The sequence below is a fragment of the Carlito syrichta genome, unplaced genomic scaffold, assembly GCF_000164805.1.
Source record: "Carlito syrichta isolate Samal-C Ts95f unplaced genomic scaffold, Tarsius_syrichta-2.0.1 Scaffold233425, whole genome shotgun sequence".
Taxonomy (NCBI): domain Eukaryota; kingdom Metazoa; phylum Chordata; class Mammalia; order Primates; family Tarsiidae; genus Carlito; species Carlito syrichta.
In genome coordinates, this window is record NW_007177521.1 from 17,884 (window position 1) to 35,466 (window position 17,583).

Here is a 17,583-nt window from a genome sequence, read left to right on the forward strand (position 1 = left end):
TGACCTGCTGGGCTCCGGCGATCCTTCTGCCTCAGCCTTAAGTAGCTGGAACTATAGGCGCGCGCTACCACGCCCGGCTAAATTTTTTTTTTTTAATTTATTGTGGAGATGAGGTCTCGCCAAGTTGCCCAGGCGGGTCTCGAACTCACGGGCTCAGGCAATCCACTCACCTCAGCCTCCCAAAAGGCACGGGATTACAGGCTGAGCCACCGAGCCTGGCTGGCATATGTATTTTGATGTCTAAATTTTACTTTATTTCATCTCAGAGACAAGGTCTCACTCTGTCATCCAGGTTGGAGTGCAGCTCACTGCAGATTCAAACTCCTGGGCTCAAGTGATCCTCTTGCCTCTGCCTCAGGCATTTCAATGTGCTGGTATTACAGGTGTGAGCCACCACACTTGGCCTGTTTTCCAAATGTTAGGTTATACTTTAAAGCTACTTGCATCCTGCTACTTACCAAGGATTAATCCCATGACAAATGTTTTAAAGTGAACTGGGTCATAGATCCACACATATACCTAGAAGAATCAAGAAACTTCAGTGCTTAAAAGTTCCATGATCACATCAGAAAGTAAAGCTTAACGTTATATTTTAGAGCCCCCAAAGCAGTCATCAACCTCTTGACATATGAGAAATTCTTTCTTTCTTTTCTTTTTTTGGAGACACAGTCTGGCTCTGTTGCCCAGCCGGGAGTGTAGCAGTGTGATCACTGTAACCTCGACCTCCCGGACTCAAGCAATCCTCCTGCCTCTGCCTCTGCCTCTCAAGGTGACTACAGGTGTGTGCCACCGCACCCTGCTAACTTTTTGTTTTTTGTAGAGACGAGGACTTGCTATGTTGCCCAGGCTGGTCTCAAACTCCTGGGCTCAAGCGATCCTCCTGCTTGAGACTGTAGGTGTGAGTAATTGTGCCGGCCAGAAATACTTCCTAAGGTAAACAAATTCCAAAGACCTTTCCTTCAGTAATAATACCTCTTTTGGCATTCACTAAGTTAGAAAACGATTAAAGGAAAACGATAACTTCTGCAATGCACTCAAGTAAATATTTATGTACTTAATAATGCATTTAGCAATTTGTTCATGGGTGCTAATCATCACTTAATCAACCCAAATGCCAGCAACCGCCAGCCCTCTTGTCCCTAATGTAATGATGAACCTTTTTGGGCTAAGAGCAGTGAAGGCAGATGCCAGCTAGGCCCTACTACAGATCCAGCAGCTCTCAAGCCCACCCTTTTCTCTCCCACTGATAAGACACAAAGAACCACCGCTAAGCCGTGCGTGGCCAACACAGAGCTTCTGTGACTCCCTGTGGCAACTCCACTGCCACCCTCCACAGAGGGTCTGCACCCACAGCTGGGACCACTGCTTCCGAACTTCACTTACTTTCATCAGGTTACTACTTTATACAACAGGGATTTACTTCACCATTCAGATCAGAACTCTGCTTGGTCAGCATCCATGAGGCTCTCAGTTCCTATGAAGAACAGGGCTCCTCCACAGTTCTCTATCGACCAGAACTCTTGACTGTCTTTTCGACTTGGTTATTTGATTTCTAACAGCTGGGGTTCCACTTCAACCCCTTATTTACTCTGCACATTTTCCCTGGGAACCAGATCCATGGACATTACTTCTGCCAGTTTCCATTCTAAAAAACACATTTAAAAAAAGACACTTCCCAACTTTAAAAGTTTTGAAGCGCATGCTACTTTCTTCAGAACAAAACCTAACCTCTTTAGGATGGCAAGCACCCATGCTTTTGCTCAGGCTGCTTTCTTCCCTAATGGACCTGTGACTCCTTCCTGGAATAACTCTGCCAGTCATTCTTCAAGATTCAGCCCAAGTGTCCAGGGTCTCCAGACACTCCTTATCCTTCCTGATCAAATGAATTATTCCTAATGGTGTTCTCACACTATAACACTTGCTGCACTGTACCACAGTGACATGTTTAAATGCTTGTATCTTTGCTAGTGAAGAATTTTATCATATCTACCACGCAATTCCCAGTACCTATAAAAATGCCTGGCATAGAGCAGATGCTCGTGTTTGATGGAGGGTATTTCAGTTCTCATGTTCGGAAAGACTCATGGTCATCTATTAGAGTAGTTCTTAACCTGGAGCACACACAGAATCATCTGAGGACACTTTATTACAGATACGCTCCCCACCCCCTACTCTAGGTATTCTCAGGTGGGTACGTCTGGAATGAGCTCAGAGCACATATTTTTGGAAAGCTGTCCCAGAATTTCAAACCTGTAGCCCCACATATGTTACTTCTGTATGATGTAGTGAGAAGGAATAGGCTTTGGAATTCACAGCAGTTCAGTGGCCAGTTTATGCACTGGTTTATACATTGTTAAGTGACTAAGTTAGGCAGTCTTCATCAAGAGCTACTAACATACTAACATATAAATCTCCCATTACAAAAAAGGCAGTGAAAACGATCTCCTGGAGCAAAGCAACAAGTAATGATGAAAATTTTAGGCCCCTCAAGTGAGAGGCCAGTATGTGTACTCTATTAACTGTTCCACTCATTTTTTTTCTTTGACTATAATGAAAACCCTACGTTCAGCTGGGCAAATAACCACCCTGTATAAAATGTGTAATTCCAGGTAAGCATGAATGTGCCTAGGTTCTGGCCAATGGAATCAAGCAGAAAAGAAACTACAAGATTTGCGGATGGTGCCCTCAAACTGGTTTCAAAGAGGAGGCATATTCCTCCCTCTCCTCTTTTGGGGGAAGATATAAAATTTTTGGGACCCACAGCGACCCTAACTCAAGCCTTACACAGAGGAGAAAGGACAGGAGCATTGTGGGTCCACTACGTGGCTGCCCGCCTCTAGATTCTGTTGGCGAGAAGTTTCCTATCACTTAATGAGCACGGCCAGGTCTAATTCTGACTTTTGCAAAATCTAAACTGATAAACTATTAATTTTTAAAAATGGACTGTTTTTGTATACTCAAGTGCATGGCTAGATTTACCTAAATGACTTCTTTTATTAGTAAACGCAAACATATTTCTAAAAATGCCTACGGAAAACTGAATTTCTAGTACAGGCTAAATACTCTCACCTCATTTCCATCCAGAAAAACTTGATCATCATGTGGCTCAAGTTTGAATTTTTTCTTGGTTTCCTTCTTTTTGGGAGTCCCTGGAGTTTCCTCCTATGAAAACACAATTGTCATAGAAGAAATAACATGCAAGCAAAAAACAATGTGACATTCATATAGGTAAAACATTTTCACTATTTGTAATATAGAAATAAAAATCCCAACTATGGTACTTATAATAACCCTAGCATGGTTCTCTCAGTTGTTGCATAGTATTTTAAATGTTCTCTCAGTTGTTGCATAATATTTTAAATGTGCTCAGATGTCAGTAGTGACCACGGGCACCTAATGATCTTTAATTTTTACTTAATTTTATCTGAACTCACCTTTTTGGATTCTTCCTTTTCACCGTCTTTTTTTTTCTCTTTTTCCTTTTTTGTCCTTTCATCTTTTATATTTTCTTTCTTGCTCTTTTTATCTTCTTCTTTTCCACTTTCAACTTTTCCTTTATCTTTTTCTTTCTTTATGTCTTTATCATACTTCATTTTCATTACTTTTAGTGCCCGGTGAAAAAACTGCTTCTTTAAAAGCCTTTGAAAAAAATGGTACATTATATTTTCCATCAATTATACAGAATAAAATGAGCAAAGGAAGACACAAATTGGCAACTCACAAGAAAATTACAACTAGTAATTCCATGGAAAAATAGTCGAACCCACCACTGATAAGTTTACAGCCAAGTATATAAAAGTGATAGTCAATATAATTTTAACTTTTAACTATATAATTTAGATACACGAGATTAAAAGTTTGGCCTTCCAAAAAATTTCCAAATAACTTGCTGAAAAAGTTTGCATATAAACGGATTTGTGCAGCTTGAGCCCATGTCATCCAAGGGTCAACTGGATAAGGATGAACAGACTGGTGGTGGCTGCCGGGGTTAAGGCCAGGGAGGAGTAGGGGAGAAGCAGTGAAATGGGCGGGACTACAAAGGGTGAACACAGGCAAGGTCTTCGTGGTGATGGGATAGTTTTGTATCTTGACTGAGGTGGTGGTTAGACAAATCTACAGGGAGGATAAGGTGTCTCAGAACTATATAGCCATGTACTGTAAACACACCGATTTCCTGGCTTGGATACTGTACTATAGGCAATAAGATATAATCACTGAAGAAAACTGGGAGAAGGGCAAACAAAACTTCTCTGCACTATTTTTGCAACTTCTTATGATCCTCTAATTATCTCTGGACTATTTTGTTGCAACTTCCTGTGACTCCATTATTGTCTCAAAATAAAAAGTTAAAAAAAACAAAAACAAAAAAAGATTACAGGTTTGAGATTATCCACATAAAGCCTCTTTCTGGGTTCATTAAGTGTAATCAAGACTCAACTTCATTTAATGTTAAGTCTCAAATGCAAGGGTAGACCTAACAAAGGAAGGGGAAAATAAACAACCTAAGAAATGTCAACAGATTAAAAGTGTGTCCATGTTTGATCCAAGTCACGTCTTTCCAATTGTCCTTTTTTTTTTTTGAGGGTCTCGCTCTTTCGCTCAGGCTGGAGTGCAGTGGCATGATCACGGTTCACTGCAACCTCATCCTCTTGGGCTCAGGCAATCCTTTACCTCAGTGTGCCAAGTAGCGAGGAACACAGGCACATGCCACCAGGTCCAGCTAATTTTTGTTATTTTGTGTAGAGAAGGGATCTTGCTATGTTGCCCAGGTTGGTCCAACTCCTGGGTTCAAGCAATCCTCCCACCTCTGTCTCCCAAAGTCCTGGGATTACAGGTGTGAGCCACTGCACCTGGCTTCCAGATGTGTTTCCTGATGTTATTTTTTTCTCCATGTATTTCACTACTCAGTCTGCCTGGATGGGCTTGCACCAGTGCCACTCTCATCCCCGGTGGGCATCCCCTTTGCCCCTGTCTGGCTGGGCTTCCACCTGGTGCCCAGGCCCGCCTTCAAGCCTGTCCACAAGCTCGCTTCTAGGCTTCCTCATCTGGCCCATTCTGTTGTTCAGAGGACCTATTTAGCATATATTTGGTCAAGGTTCAAAAAGCCTGCCAGATGCCACCACTAACATCTGCTTTGCACATGTAAACAAATGTAAGTAAAGAAAAAGCCGAAGTGAGACTAATGATGAACTGCTTATGAGAAGAAAGTGGGATCTAAGAGTAGCAGCAGGGTGTTTGAATATGAAAGAGAAGTTATTTTTTACTCTACTTCAGAATGTCTTGAAATGAATGCATGTTCTAGTTGTTTATGCACTTAGGTGATTTCCAGATTTCCTATTATGATCCTTCATTTCACGAACACTTACTACCACTCAATTTGAAAAAAAATACCTACTGTACATCATGTGAACTGAGCAGCTAGCATCTTGTATTAATATTATAGCTCAAATGACAGATGTCAATATATTAAGAGTATATGTGTACAGTTACTTGAAATACATGTTCTCAAATGGTAATGTGGTTGTCGATGAAGCAATATTCTTATTCTTTTGGATTTTCCTCTAAATCATTTTCTACGTTTTCAGTTTTGTCAAATTTACTTTAGTGGAAAAAACATTTTTAATAAATAGTTTTAAAAGGAAAGCACAAGCCGGGCTCGGTGGCTCAGCCTGTAATCCTGCGCCCTTGGGAGGCTGAGGTGAGTGGATTGCCTGAGCCCGCGGGTTTGAGACCCACCTGAGCAGCGAGACCTCATCTCTACAATAAATCAAAAAATCAGCCGGGTGTGGTAGCGCATGCCTGTAATTCCGGCTACTCGGAAGGCTGAGGCGGAAGGATCGCCGGAGCCCCGCAGGTCGAGGCTGCGGTGGCCGGGAGCGGCCACTGCACTCCAGTCTGGGTGACAGAGTGAGACTCCAACTCAAAAAATTAAAATTTAAAATTTAAAAATTAAAAAAAATAAATAAAAGGAAAGCACAGAATTTTGTAGGAAAAAACCCTTTTCCCTGATGGGAAAACAGGACCAGTTGTTGATTATGAATTTCCAGTCACACTTGTGTTAAACAAAACTTCATGTTTAGGAACAGGTTCAAACATCACCTCTACTACTTAACTTGCTGGGTGATAGTAGGTATGTCACTTAATTTCTGTTTACTTCTGAAGTGGGGTATCTGTGTTATAGGTGTTACTTTTAGGATTTTTTAGCATAGTACCTGGGATACATACACTCAGTAAACGTTAGCTATTATTGCTACAGTAAAACCTTCATTTTCATTTAAGTTATGGGATACAAGTACATTTATTTTCATGAATCACTATATCATAGCATCATTCTATTCTATAATAAGTAGAACTGACTTATTACCTTATTATTTGATGAGCCTTTAGAGAATGTCTACTTCAACTATGCCTAGGAAAGTAAGGCTGATATTATTTAACCTTTCTAATAAAATCAAAGCTTCCATTTATTTGGCTTTAAATACATAATATAGGGCAAATCACTAATACAAAACTGACATTTTCACAAAACTACTCACACTTCCCTACCTCTGTGTGTTCTATTCCTTTTGCTTAGAATGAATATTCTTTCTTCTCGTTTGTTGGGTTACCACCTATGTATGTTTCAAGATTTGATTAAAACGTTTCCCCTGTGAAGTCACTCTTGATAGTTTTGCCATTAATGCCTTTCTTATAGAACAGTTGTAAAAAGTCTTAAAATTGCTTCTGTATTTTTTCCTCGCCCCTTAATTTGTTTTTTCCAGATCTGACAAACATTGCTGAATGCCAGACATGGTTTAGAAACTTCCACCAGTGTGACAATGGTGTGTTTTTAAGTGCCCACATTGTGCTAACTGCTATGAAGTTACAATAAACAAGAACAGTCCTACAGCTGTTTTCAGATTTAGCTGGCCAGAGATTAAAAAAACTAACATATGTGCAACAATGCAACAATTTCTAAATTCCTTACGTTCCAACAAGGGTGATACTAATTTGATACTAAACTGGCAGAACCTGAGATACACAGGCCAATGTGGGCAGGATTCCAGGAAGCCTGTGTGGCAGAGCCAGGACCCAGCCACCGCTTCCAGTACTGAGAGGCAGGTTGGACAGACGAAAAGTAGCAAGCAATGGTCAAAGAAAGACCAGAAGCAAAAACAAGCCTGGCATGTGCACGAGACTCAGGAGGGCATAACCAGGCTCGAGGCCACTGGAATGAAGTCTGATGGCATCAAGGCCCAAGAGTCCACACACAAGACAGGCCACAAAAAGGCACAGATGATGTCAGAAAGGACTGCTCTGCTGTCACCCTATATTCTGCTTCTTCTTTTGTTTTCCCTCAAACTACCTCACACCCACTCAGCTGCTTCAGAAAACGAAACTGGACGACAGTCCTTCTAGGCAGGAACTCCTGAGGACTGGCTGCCGGGACTCCATGGCGGCCTCAAGACGGGGCTCCGAAGACCTGAGCTACAGGAGTGCTTCTCTCCTGGACGTCAAGGCAGAAGGGACACAATCACCTGACACACATGACAAGGACACACTGTCTCTCCAGGACCTTCTCTGTACTAAGGTCTTTCGAGCTTCCCACAGCGCAAAGCTTGCAGGTTCCCAAAAGGCCAGGAGGTGCGGATTCAACACTGGCTGCTCTCCTCAGAGATTTGGCCCACAGATTTAACATCCCAAATAATGGATCAGCAGGTGAACTCAGTTTAACTTTTGCTCCATTAAATGCATCATCACTTGCTAGAGAAGACGGTCTAGGGCAGAAGTCAAGCGCAGACCATGGAGCCAGGTTGCCGGACTGAGAATCCTGGACTAGCTGTGTGACCTTGGACAAGGCACTGAACGTCCCTGTGCCCCAGTTTCAACATTTGTAACATCTCTTACTTTTGGCATCGCATGTAAAAATAAATCTACTTTGTGGCAGGTAGGAAAGTTTGCACCTGGGGGCTAATTCCACCTAGAAGAATGACTGTAAAGAAAAGTAAACGTCAACAGCAGCACTGCTGGCTCGCCCTGCCCCCAAGATGAAACTTACAGTTTCTAGCCTTTGGCAACTAAGAATTAAAACAAAACATTAGTAAACGCTGTGTGTTCCTCCCTACCGAACATGAAACAATGTAAAACCTCAAATTCCCACAGATTATAAGCTTTTGTGCCACAAAAACATTTAGTGACCATCTATTAAGAAATATGCTCAGTACACATGACGTAAACCAAGGAAAAAACATGGAAAGAAGGAGCAGTGTACTTTTTTCCAAGGAGAAAGTGATTTTGTCTTGTAAGGACACCACTCACCACAAGCTTTTTCAGCTTTTCTGAAAAAGAAAAAGCAGTGATGATGGAAAACAAAGATATGCTCAATTACCAGTGCTTCACCTTGAAGTCCTCAAAAAATAAAAAATAAAAAAACCCACCAAAAAACCAAGGTAGATGTTGCAGCTGCTTTGATTTTACAAGTAATACTACATTAGCAAACACTACACAAAGCAGGAAAGGGTACATGATATGGGACAAATCACTAACACAAAACTCTGACATTTAACTACTCACACTTCCCTATCTCTGTGAGTTGCTCTATGTTTTTTGCATAGAATAAGTATTCTTTCTTATTTATGTTAATATATATTTTTTGTTAATATATGTTAATATTCAGTCCACTTCTGGCTCAGGGTACAGAAAAAACCAGAGACAACAGGGCTGATGGGAAGCCCTGCAAAAGCTGTGGAAAGGCAACTCCCCAACCCGCAAAAAAAGAACTTGTTTGTTCCCTGTCGGCACTGGAGTATGATGATTTTTATTGCTGACCTTCCAGCAGGCCTGGCAAATATACAAAAGTAATGGAACATAAATAAGAATCATACACTGTTAAAAATGTAACAGTCTAACACCAAACACATTTCCAGAGGTACTGAAGAAACACAGGTTACATGTGAAAACTACAAGTCACGCTGTAATATCACCATATTTAATGACATAAGGAGTTTAAGGACTGCGGGGCAAATTTCAAATTAGTATTTATGTATTTATGTTATCCTTCAAAGAACTATACACTACCTGTTGCAGTAGTCAACCACAGACTCTCTGGTTGTAAATAAAGCTTCTTCTCCTTTCTTGGCCTTTGCCCACTTCGAGTCCAAAAGGCAATCCACTGCTTTTGAAGCTAAAGAAGAAATTCACTATTTTAAATGCGGTATACATGGGAACTGATGTCTATCTAAATAATGTTTCATAAAGAAAATCTCAACATTCTGACAACAGAAGAGAAAACTAGGCTCCACAGAAAATCATGTCCAACTTGAGTATAAAAAAGTTCCTCGAAACCTTAACTTGTGAAAGATAATGTCAAGTATCCTTTTAAAGTAATGCTGGGAAATGAACAGCGTTCAGAAACACTAATTAAAGATACATTCATGTGGAAACGTTAAAAAGGCAACATCTCTGTATGTAAATGTCACTCTTATTGATGAAGCACATCAAACACAGAACAAGCCAAACACCTTCCTCTCCTCCCACCGCCCAATGAAAATTCTCATCGCATTTTGCTGTAACTCACTGAGGAGTAAGCTCTGCGACCAACCTATTGCTGTCACTAGAAGCAGCTAAATATATTAGATCTGAAGAGATTAGCAGGCCTGTGTTTTCTAAACTTTTAATGAATGTCAAAATCATTAATAACACTAAACAGAAGAGAAAATCCACTTTTCTCTATTGGCAATTCAATTTTAGTTGATGAGACAGACAGACTCAACCACTACTGATAAGGTATGAGGCCATATTATAGATGACATCAGTTTATAATGAAGTTTTCTGGATACTATGAAAAACCAAAGCGTCCAATTAGTTCCAAGTACATATGCTGTCCGAACAAAAGGCAGTATTTAAACAATGAAAATAAATCCTATTTTAAAAATTTCCAAAAATGCGGGGAGGGGAGAAGGGAAAAAAAATTTCCAATGCATATTATTAGAAAGCACTTTCTTTCATCTTTTTATACAGACATTTTCAGTCATAAAAGGGAAGAACAGGATAATCGGCTGCCACGTGTCCATCACCAGGCTTAACAAAAAACACTTGGAAAGCACTTTCAGAAACTTCATAAATTCCGGCAACTTCGTAAGATAGGGACACTAATCACTACTATGGTTTTACTGGCACCATCCTACCAATAAAATAATCAACCCGGTGACCCATCATATTGGTGGACTTTGTTGGACAGTTGAATCGAAGATACTTGGCTACAGCCTTCTCTTCTTTAGATGGTTCACCGACTTCCTGCAACACAAGAATATTAATTTAGTATCACCATTTACTTGAGAAATTCATGCACTGACGAGTCATTTTCAAATCTGTTTTGTGAATCTTTTCAAGTAGAGCAAAGGCCTTGTTTCAAGTTGTCTCTGGAGCACACCTGGTAATGTATAAAGGCAAATAGAGCTTTTAAAAGTACAGGTTTTTCAAATACAAGCTGCCAGAGGCAAAGCCTAGCTGCTTCTTGGACACAACTGTAAGAAACTGAAGTTGTTTTTCCAGTATGGCAACTACTTTGTGCCAGTTCACCTTCACTTTTGTATGTCTCTTTTTATAAGTCACAAAACAATATTTAGGAAAAATTACGAGGTTGCCAACAGTGAGTGCCCAAATGTCAAAATAAGTAGAAACAGGTGCCATAAGTAAATGTTAAAATAACAGTCAAGGCCAGGCTCGGTGGCTCAGCCTGTGATCCCAGCACTTCGGAAGGCCGAGGCGAGTGGACTGCCTGAGCCCGCAGGTTCAGGACCAGCCTGGGCAACTTTATTAACCTCATCTCTACAATAAATAAAAAATTAGCTGGGCATGATAGCGTGTGCCTGTAGTTCCAGCTACCTGGAAGGCTGAGGCAGAAGGGTCGCCAGAGCCCAGCAGGTCAATGCTGGGGTGGCTGGAGTGTGCCACTGCACTCCAGCCTGGGCGACAGTGAGACTGCAGCTCAAAACAGAAAAACAACGTCTTCACAAAGTTGTGTAACCTGACTGAGGGACAACAGGAGTCCCCACACTGACCGACGGCCCACTGCCCAACATGGTGACCATCAGCTCTGCCGAGAGGCAGACAAGCTGTGCCCCACTCCCCTCCTGGCTGCAGAGGCCAGACGCTGCCCGGGACCCTTTCTCACCTTGTCTCTCCTCTTCCCCAGTAAGGGTGAGGCAAAAACACCAAAGGCAAGAGCAGGGCTCTTCCTACCTCCCTTGAAGACGTGATTAAAGAAGCGCCCTGACAGAGCAGCTCTGGAAAGGCTGCTTGGCCCTGCCCGTTTCTTCTTCCACGCCTTCTCCACATTCTCTTCTACTGCCTTCTTCACTGCTTATCATTCCTCATATTCCGTGTCCCCTTCCCTTCTGAGCTCCTTTAACCTGACAATCCCTCCTTGCTCTCCCCGTCCACGTGCTGAAGAAGATGAAGCCAGTCCCTATTGCTGTACGTCTCACGTACACGCTTGCAAGAGCTGCCCATTGGCGTAAGTGATGGAAACAAACGCATCATATTTAATGACTGCCTTTAACCACCTCTAAGCACGATACACATAGAACACTCAATATCTCCAACAATATCTAATCTAGATGTGAATGATCTCAGGAAGGTCTGTTTCCTTAAAGAATACAATGTCAAAGACTAGCAAAAAATTGTCTGCCATGCATCTAAGATGCTGAGAAGAATCAATGCTACCTACAGTTGTTTCAAGCAAGAAATTCCAGCAATGTGAAACAGAAAAAAATAATCTACCTAAGTTATGTGTCCTTATGTCAGGTTTCCCCACATTTCAGATAAGTCTCAATTCAGTTATGTCTGAGGAAAACAAGGAACAACCAACAAACCAAGGGTCAACTGTAATTTTATCCTGGAAAGGAGCAACTTGTTGGATGGAGTGAGAGTCTGGCAGCGCCGGCTGTCTCCTCCTCTGCATTTCCCAACTCCGCGACTTCCAGCCACCTGTTAACAGCCCATGAGTTGTCTACTCTGCTGCGTCTACTCTGCTACTACCAGCAGCGGGTTATTTGTGGCTATAAAAATTAAGAGCCCGAGTACTCAAATCAAAAGAAGACTATTTGTAAAAACCAAGTAGAGGACTTAAGTATCACAAAAAACAGAATCTTAAAAAACTGCAGAAACAATATTTAACAATCCAAGTTCACGAACAAGGTTCATGATTTAATTTGAGGCTTGGCTGCAAAATAAAGTTTCTGACATAATAAAAGGTAAAAACTTTGAAACCATGTTAAAATATATTAATATATGTTGGTACCATGTATGCTAAATGATAGTACTTGATTATGTTAGTATGATACATACACCTTCGAGGAGCCTAATCTATTAGTAAATAGCATTCTAGATATTCACATACCCAAAAAAGTGACACAATGAATAGCTAAAAATAATATTATAAACAGTTCATAGAAACCAATTCTATTTTATAATCACACCCACATATGCTCAATTTTTTCCTTACTTGATACATCTGTTGTCAATTTACAGTTTATCTAATTAACTGGTAACTTATTACTGGGATGTGCTTGATTAAAAATTGTGGGGGGTGGGTCTAAATAAATGTAAACCATTAGGGCAACCCCCTTGGGAGCTTTTCTTCTATCTTCTCAATAAATCTTGGTTAAAAAAAAAAAAAAAAAAAGGAAACCGTTCAATCAAATATGTATTTACAGAGTGCTTACCATATAACCCGCAAATGCTAGAGTTAATATCAAAGATCTGTAAGGCATGATACTTACACTTTGATACATAACTACCAAAAGCAGCAATTGCTCTTTTCCAAAAGGAGCGGTTAAAAACATATTTTAGAAATACTCAAAGTAGAAGTGAGATTATCAATAGGAATAGCTAGGAAAGACCTCTCAAAGATGGGGCTAGATTTTGAAAGATGAACAAGTTTTGGGTAACTGAGTGCAGAGCATAAACACTGTGGCTGAGACTGAAACAAACTGGCTTCAGGAAAGACAAGTTAAAGTTAGGAAGTCATAGGAAGGTAAGCATGTGTGTGCAGAAAAATTCTGATTTTACTCTGTTCCTTGTAGTGTTTAAATAGAAAGACATAATTAGAAAAATGATTTAGTCATTATTTTGATGGCCATGTGCAGGATGAATTGAAAAAAACTGCCTGTAATCCCAGAACTTTGGGAGGCCGAGGTGAGAGGACTGCCTGAGCTCAGGAGTTCGAGACCAGCCTGGGGAACTTGGTGAGACCTTGTCTCTATAATAAGTCACGAAAAATTAGCTGGGCAGGGTGGCAGGTGCCTGTAGTTCCAGTTACTTGGAGGGCTGAGGTGGAGGGATCGCCTGAGTCCAGCAGGTCGAGGCTGCGCTGACTGTGAGCATGCCACTGCACTCCAATCTGGGCGACAGAGTGAGACAGAGACTCAAAAAGAAAAAAGAAATGCACAAGTCAGGGAAACTTGTTAGAAAACTATTACAGTATTCAAGTAATTTCTGGTGTGACTCTAGACTAGGAATGGGGAGGAAATTTAGATATCTGAAAAACGTAGAACAGACAGATCTCAATAATAAAGGATGAATTAAATGGTTAGGTAAGAGTGTCAGTTTTCTAACATTATCAACAGAAAGGACAGTTTTTCAAAAACAGAAAGGAAATTTGGGAGAAGGCGATTCTAGAAAACAATCAATTTTAGGCATGATTCATAAACACTCACATACTAATACTCGATTATTCCATGTACTGAACACAGAAATAAATGTACTACTCTTCTGACTGCTGATAGAGGCATCTCAAATAAAACGTGATTAAAACTTAGGACACATAAAAAACTGACAAGTGGACTATATATCATGCAATAGGGAATCTAACACTATAATGCATGCGCAAAATTATTAAACCTTCTTTTAACAATTAACTTCAAGTTCACCAAACTTTTCCACAACTGCATCCCCTCCTTGGTAAAGGTAATACTAAGTGACAGTCAACAGAAGAGATCAGCAAACATGGACTTGGATAATCTCTCCAACAAGACACAGAATTACTTGTATGTTGATACTTGTAAACTTATTAACACATAACAAGTTATCCAAACTGTAGACTGCCTTTAATGAAAGTAATATAATTTGTGCCATCTGCTGGGGCTTTGAAGCTGGAAAGGTTGATTGCTGTAGAAGAGGACCATGAGATCGGGAGCAACTGGTCACCAAGTGGCCGGGATCACAGATGCCAGCCCGCCGCTACACAGGCCACTGCTCCTCACCTCCTTCTGGTCTATTCACTGGACAACTGTACCCTCCCTCTTCGTTCCTCTTTGATGTGAACAGATTATTTTCATGTCTCTTCTAGGAGACATCTAACAAAAAGCGAAGGCCTTTGGAAACAGTCGCACCCACTAATCGAGAGAAGCCAGCCCACCCATCCTCAAACAAAAGGAGAGAGCGTTTTAGCTCAATGAATGAGCCCAAGTATCTCAGCAAGAGGAAGCTAGGAGCCAGTACATCTAGACTGGCCCGCCTGCCTCTCTCAGCACCCAAACACCACATGCTGGCTGCTGCAACTCAAATCCCAAACTACTTAAAACCATGTAAACCGAAAGCCTGGTTAGAACACACTTATAAAATTGTCTAGCAAATATTATTTTTACTGTAGAATATGTTAACACCCTAATACTATAATGGTCTAGTATTTTATAACTATTATTTTAGCTAATATTTAAACTTTTGGAGAAAAAATATTAGATCAGAAGTAAGTATGCCACAGGCTTCAATCTTACAGAATTTCTAATATAGAAGGATTTTTAAAAATTACTATCTCCACTAAAAATAAGCTTAATTGATCTATGAATAGTGAGTTGAGCAAAGAAGAAAAAGGCTTAGTTCATAAACTGTGAATTTGTATGTTTATACAAGCAGCATAAAATACTTGTGAAAATGCAAATAGTGGATTAACGGAATAAAATGTGACAGCTGCGGACAACTTGTATGTTCAAAGCCATGTAGCGTGCTACCACAAAGCTTTACAAGAGTCCGTGTCCTGGCTCTGCAGAGCCCCTCTGGAAGGCCTCCAGCCCACTGCAGCAATGGGCTTGCCAGGTCACTGTGAAGCCCTCCAGAAGGCTTCTGGGGGGAGTTCTCAGACATAGCATTGGCATCCTGAGCTCAGTTCTCTTTTCTTGAGAACCTTCTGAGAGTCTGACTCCATGCAGTCTGGCTATACAGTCCCAGACTCTCTCTTCTTCCCTTACCTCAAATTAAGCACACAAACCCATTTTACTGTCAGGGAGACAGATGGGTGTAACAAAAATAATGGAGTGAGGCTGTGAAAGTTCTAAGAACTAGCCAGTTATTTAAACATCTCAAACTCAATGGGACAGTTCACATACAAGCAAAATACTAAGTGGGATGATTCTCTTTATCAGGGAAAAGTCACATTAAGTCTATGTCACACAATTTAAAATTAAGAATTCAGGACTGAAAAGTATTTCAGGGCAACTTATTTTTATCAAGGATGAGGTGGAAAGACTATTCAATTGGGAATTAGGAAAACTGGTCTAAATCTGGTTTTACTATCCTGATTAGTGGTTTGGGTCAAATCACAAACCCTCACTAGCAGTCCTGGGTCAAATCACAAATCCTCAGCAAAACGAGGACTTGGATGAGATCAGCATGCTTTGGGCCCACCACTCTGCTGTTAGGTAAGACAGAACTTGTGAAAAGGGTTCAAACAAACCTTGCCAGATCCTTTTCGGCTCTAAAATCTCATCATGCCAGGGTTCTCAAGCAACACCTCTAAGCAAGCAGCACTTTGTTCATCTACGTCAAGTTACTGTACGTCCTTAAACACTTACATAACTGCATTTCTTAAATAACTTAAAGTTCTTTATTTTCCAGTGTTTCATTAATTTGGATTGAGATCACTCTCATTTGAGAATCTCGATCACTAAAATTGTACAATGTAATGTAAACAAACATATAGCTCATTTCTGACTTTCAGTGGCTAGTAATGAGTCCAGGAAGGAACATGACAATAGTTCCCTTGCTTGAAACTTTGATGGGGCACCAGAAAAAGCAAATAAATTAGCCACTTTTTTTTAACCCTAAACCTATTTGCTTGAATCAACCATTTCTCCCCAATTACAACTCAAAGTCATTGACTCTATTTATTAAACACAAAAATCTTTTCTAAACACAAAACATCAGGGTAACCAGCGACAAGAAACTCAGTTGATACTACAGATCTTTTTGCCTAAAAGTGCTACAATATAATCTTTTCTATAACTTAGACTCTGTACTTTTTATTTATTACATTTGTATTTGTCACAAGAGATGTCAGTATTATGGAGTTTCAGATTCTCTAGAAGTGGTAACACTTGAGGACCTTCCTAGGACAGTGTATTTTTATAAATTTGTCAGACTGCATAAAAGTACTACTCCAAGGTCTCCCACATTCTACACAGCCATGTAGAAAACTTCAAGGCCAGGAAAACAAATGTCACGTATTTTCATTTTACAGAATGCCAAATGGATTTTTCTTATCAATCCTCAAGTAACTAATAGAAAGTAAATAGCTATACTTTATATAACTCACAACCTAATGGGTGATTTACTGAGTAGAGAGTTGTTAATCTTGCTTCAGCAGATCAAAGAGTGCTTAACAAAAACCAAAATAACAATCTAAATCCTTCGTGGGGGAGGGGGCGGAGAAGGAAGGGGTTCGGGGATGTGCCAAGCACTTTTAATAACTTTAGAGAATAGTAAGTCGCTGACTCACCTACAGTTTTCTCGGCAACTCTATGAGAGTTTTCTGTTTGGGTTTTTTTGAGAAAAGTATCCCTTCTTACAGATGCAGAAATCGAGGGAAAAAGTTAACTTTCTCCGAGCGACTCAGCCAGTGGGTGACCAGCGGAGCGGGGGCCCAGTTGGAGCTCTCAGCCGCCGCCAGGACTGTGCCAAGCGGGCCCTCGCCGAGCTTTCGGCTCCGAGGGGACCACATCAGAAACCCCAGCAGCCATTCAAAAGGGGAACTCCATCGCCTTGACAATCTCGCCGAGGAGCAGGTGAACTCGCAGAACAACGCGCGGTAAAGGGCCCAGGGAGCGGGGTCAAGTGTCAACACAAGGAGTCCGGCACGTGCAAATCCGACAGACAACTCCAAACAAGATCTCCGAAAATACCGCACATCCACGTGGGACCAACAGCACTCAACCCGGACGATTAGGAGCGGTATAATTAGAAACTTCTCCTGCCGACCTTAAGCCCTGGTCCGACCGTCTGAACTGGGAGCTTGCCTCTAACTCCCTTCAGCGCCCTGCTGGGAACGACTTTCTTACAGCTGCCAAATGCCACATTTGCCGATCATGTGTATCTTTCTCCGAGCACTGAAAAGCTCCCCGAGTTCTAACGTGCACGGCTCAAAACAGCAGCCGTGTGGGCCGATACAGGGATAAACTTTCGAGCCACGGGCGGGACCGGAGAAGACGGAACGCGTCCTCGTGGGCAAAGGGAAGGCAAGGAGGAGGCGAGGCGCAGCAGCTCACGGACCCCGGCGCCGGCTCCAGGCCTCCGCCCCCCCGGGCGCTCGGGGGGCAGGCGGGGGCG

General features: G+C 41.3%; 1 protein-coding gene across 3 annotated transcripts in view; it reads right to left on the bottom strand.

The window, feature by feature from the left end:
* SEC62 (SEC62 homolog, preprotein translocation factor) overlaps positions 1 to 16,162 on the bottom strand; it is a 24,265-nt gene extending 8,103 nt beyond the window's left edge. For 2 of the 3 annotated variants that reach the window (XM_008051774.2, XM_008051773.2), the window contains exons 1-5: positions 10,167 to 10,710; positions 9,058 to 9,163; positions 3,435 to 3,639; positions 3,070 to 3,162; positions 459 to 519 (exon numbers count right to left, since the gene is read on the bottom strand). In XM_008051774.2, coding sequence (XP_008049965.1) covers positions 459 to 519; positions 3,070 to 3,162; positions 3,435 to 3,639; positions 9,058 to 9,163; positions 10,167 to 10,197 — 496 coding nt within the window. In that variant the 5' untranslated portion in view covers positions 10,198 to 10,710. Of the gene's footprint in view, positions 1 to 458; positions 520 to 3,069; positions 3,163 to 3,434; positions 3,640 to 9,057; positions 9,164 to 10,166; positions 10,711 to 14,246; positions 14,258 to 15,973 lie in introns of those variants that run through there. The other variant, XM_021709446.1, reaches the window with a different exon arrangement.
* Positions 16,163 to 17,583: the final 1,421 nt, after the last annotated feature.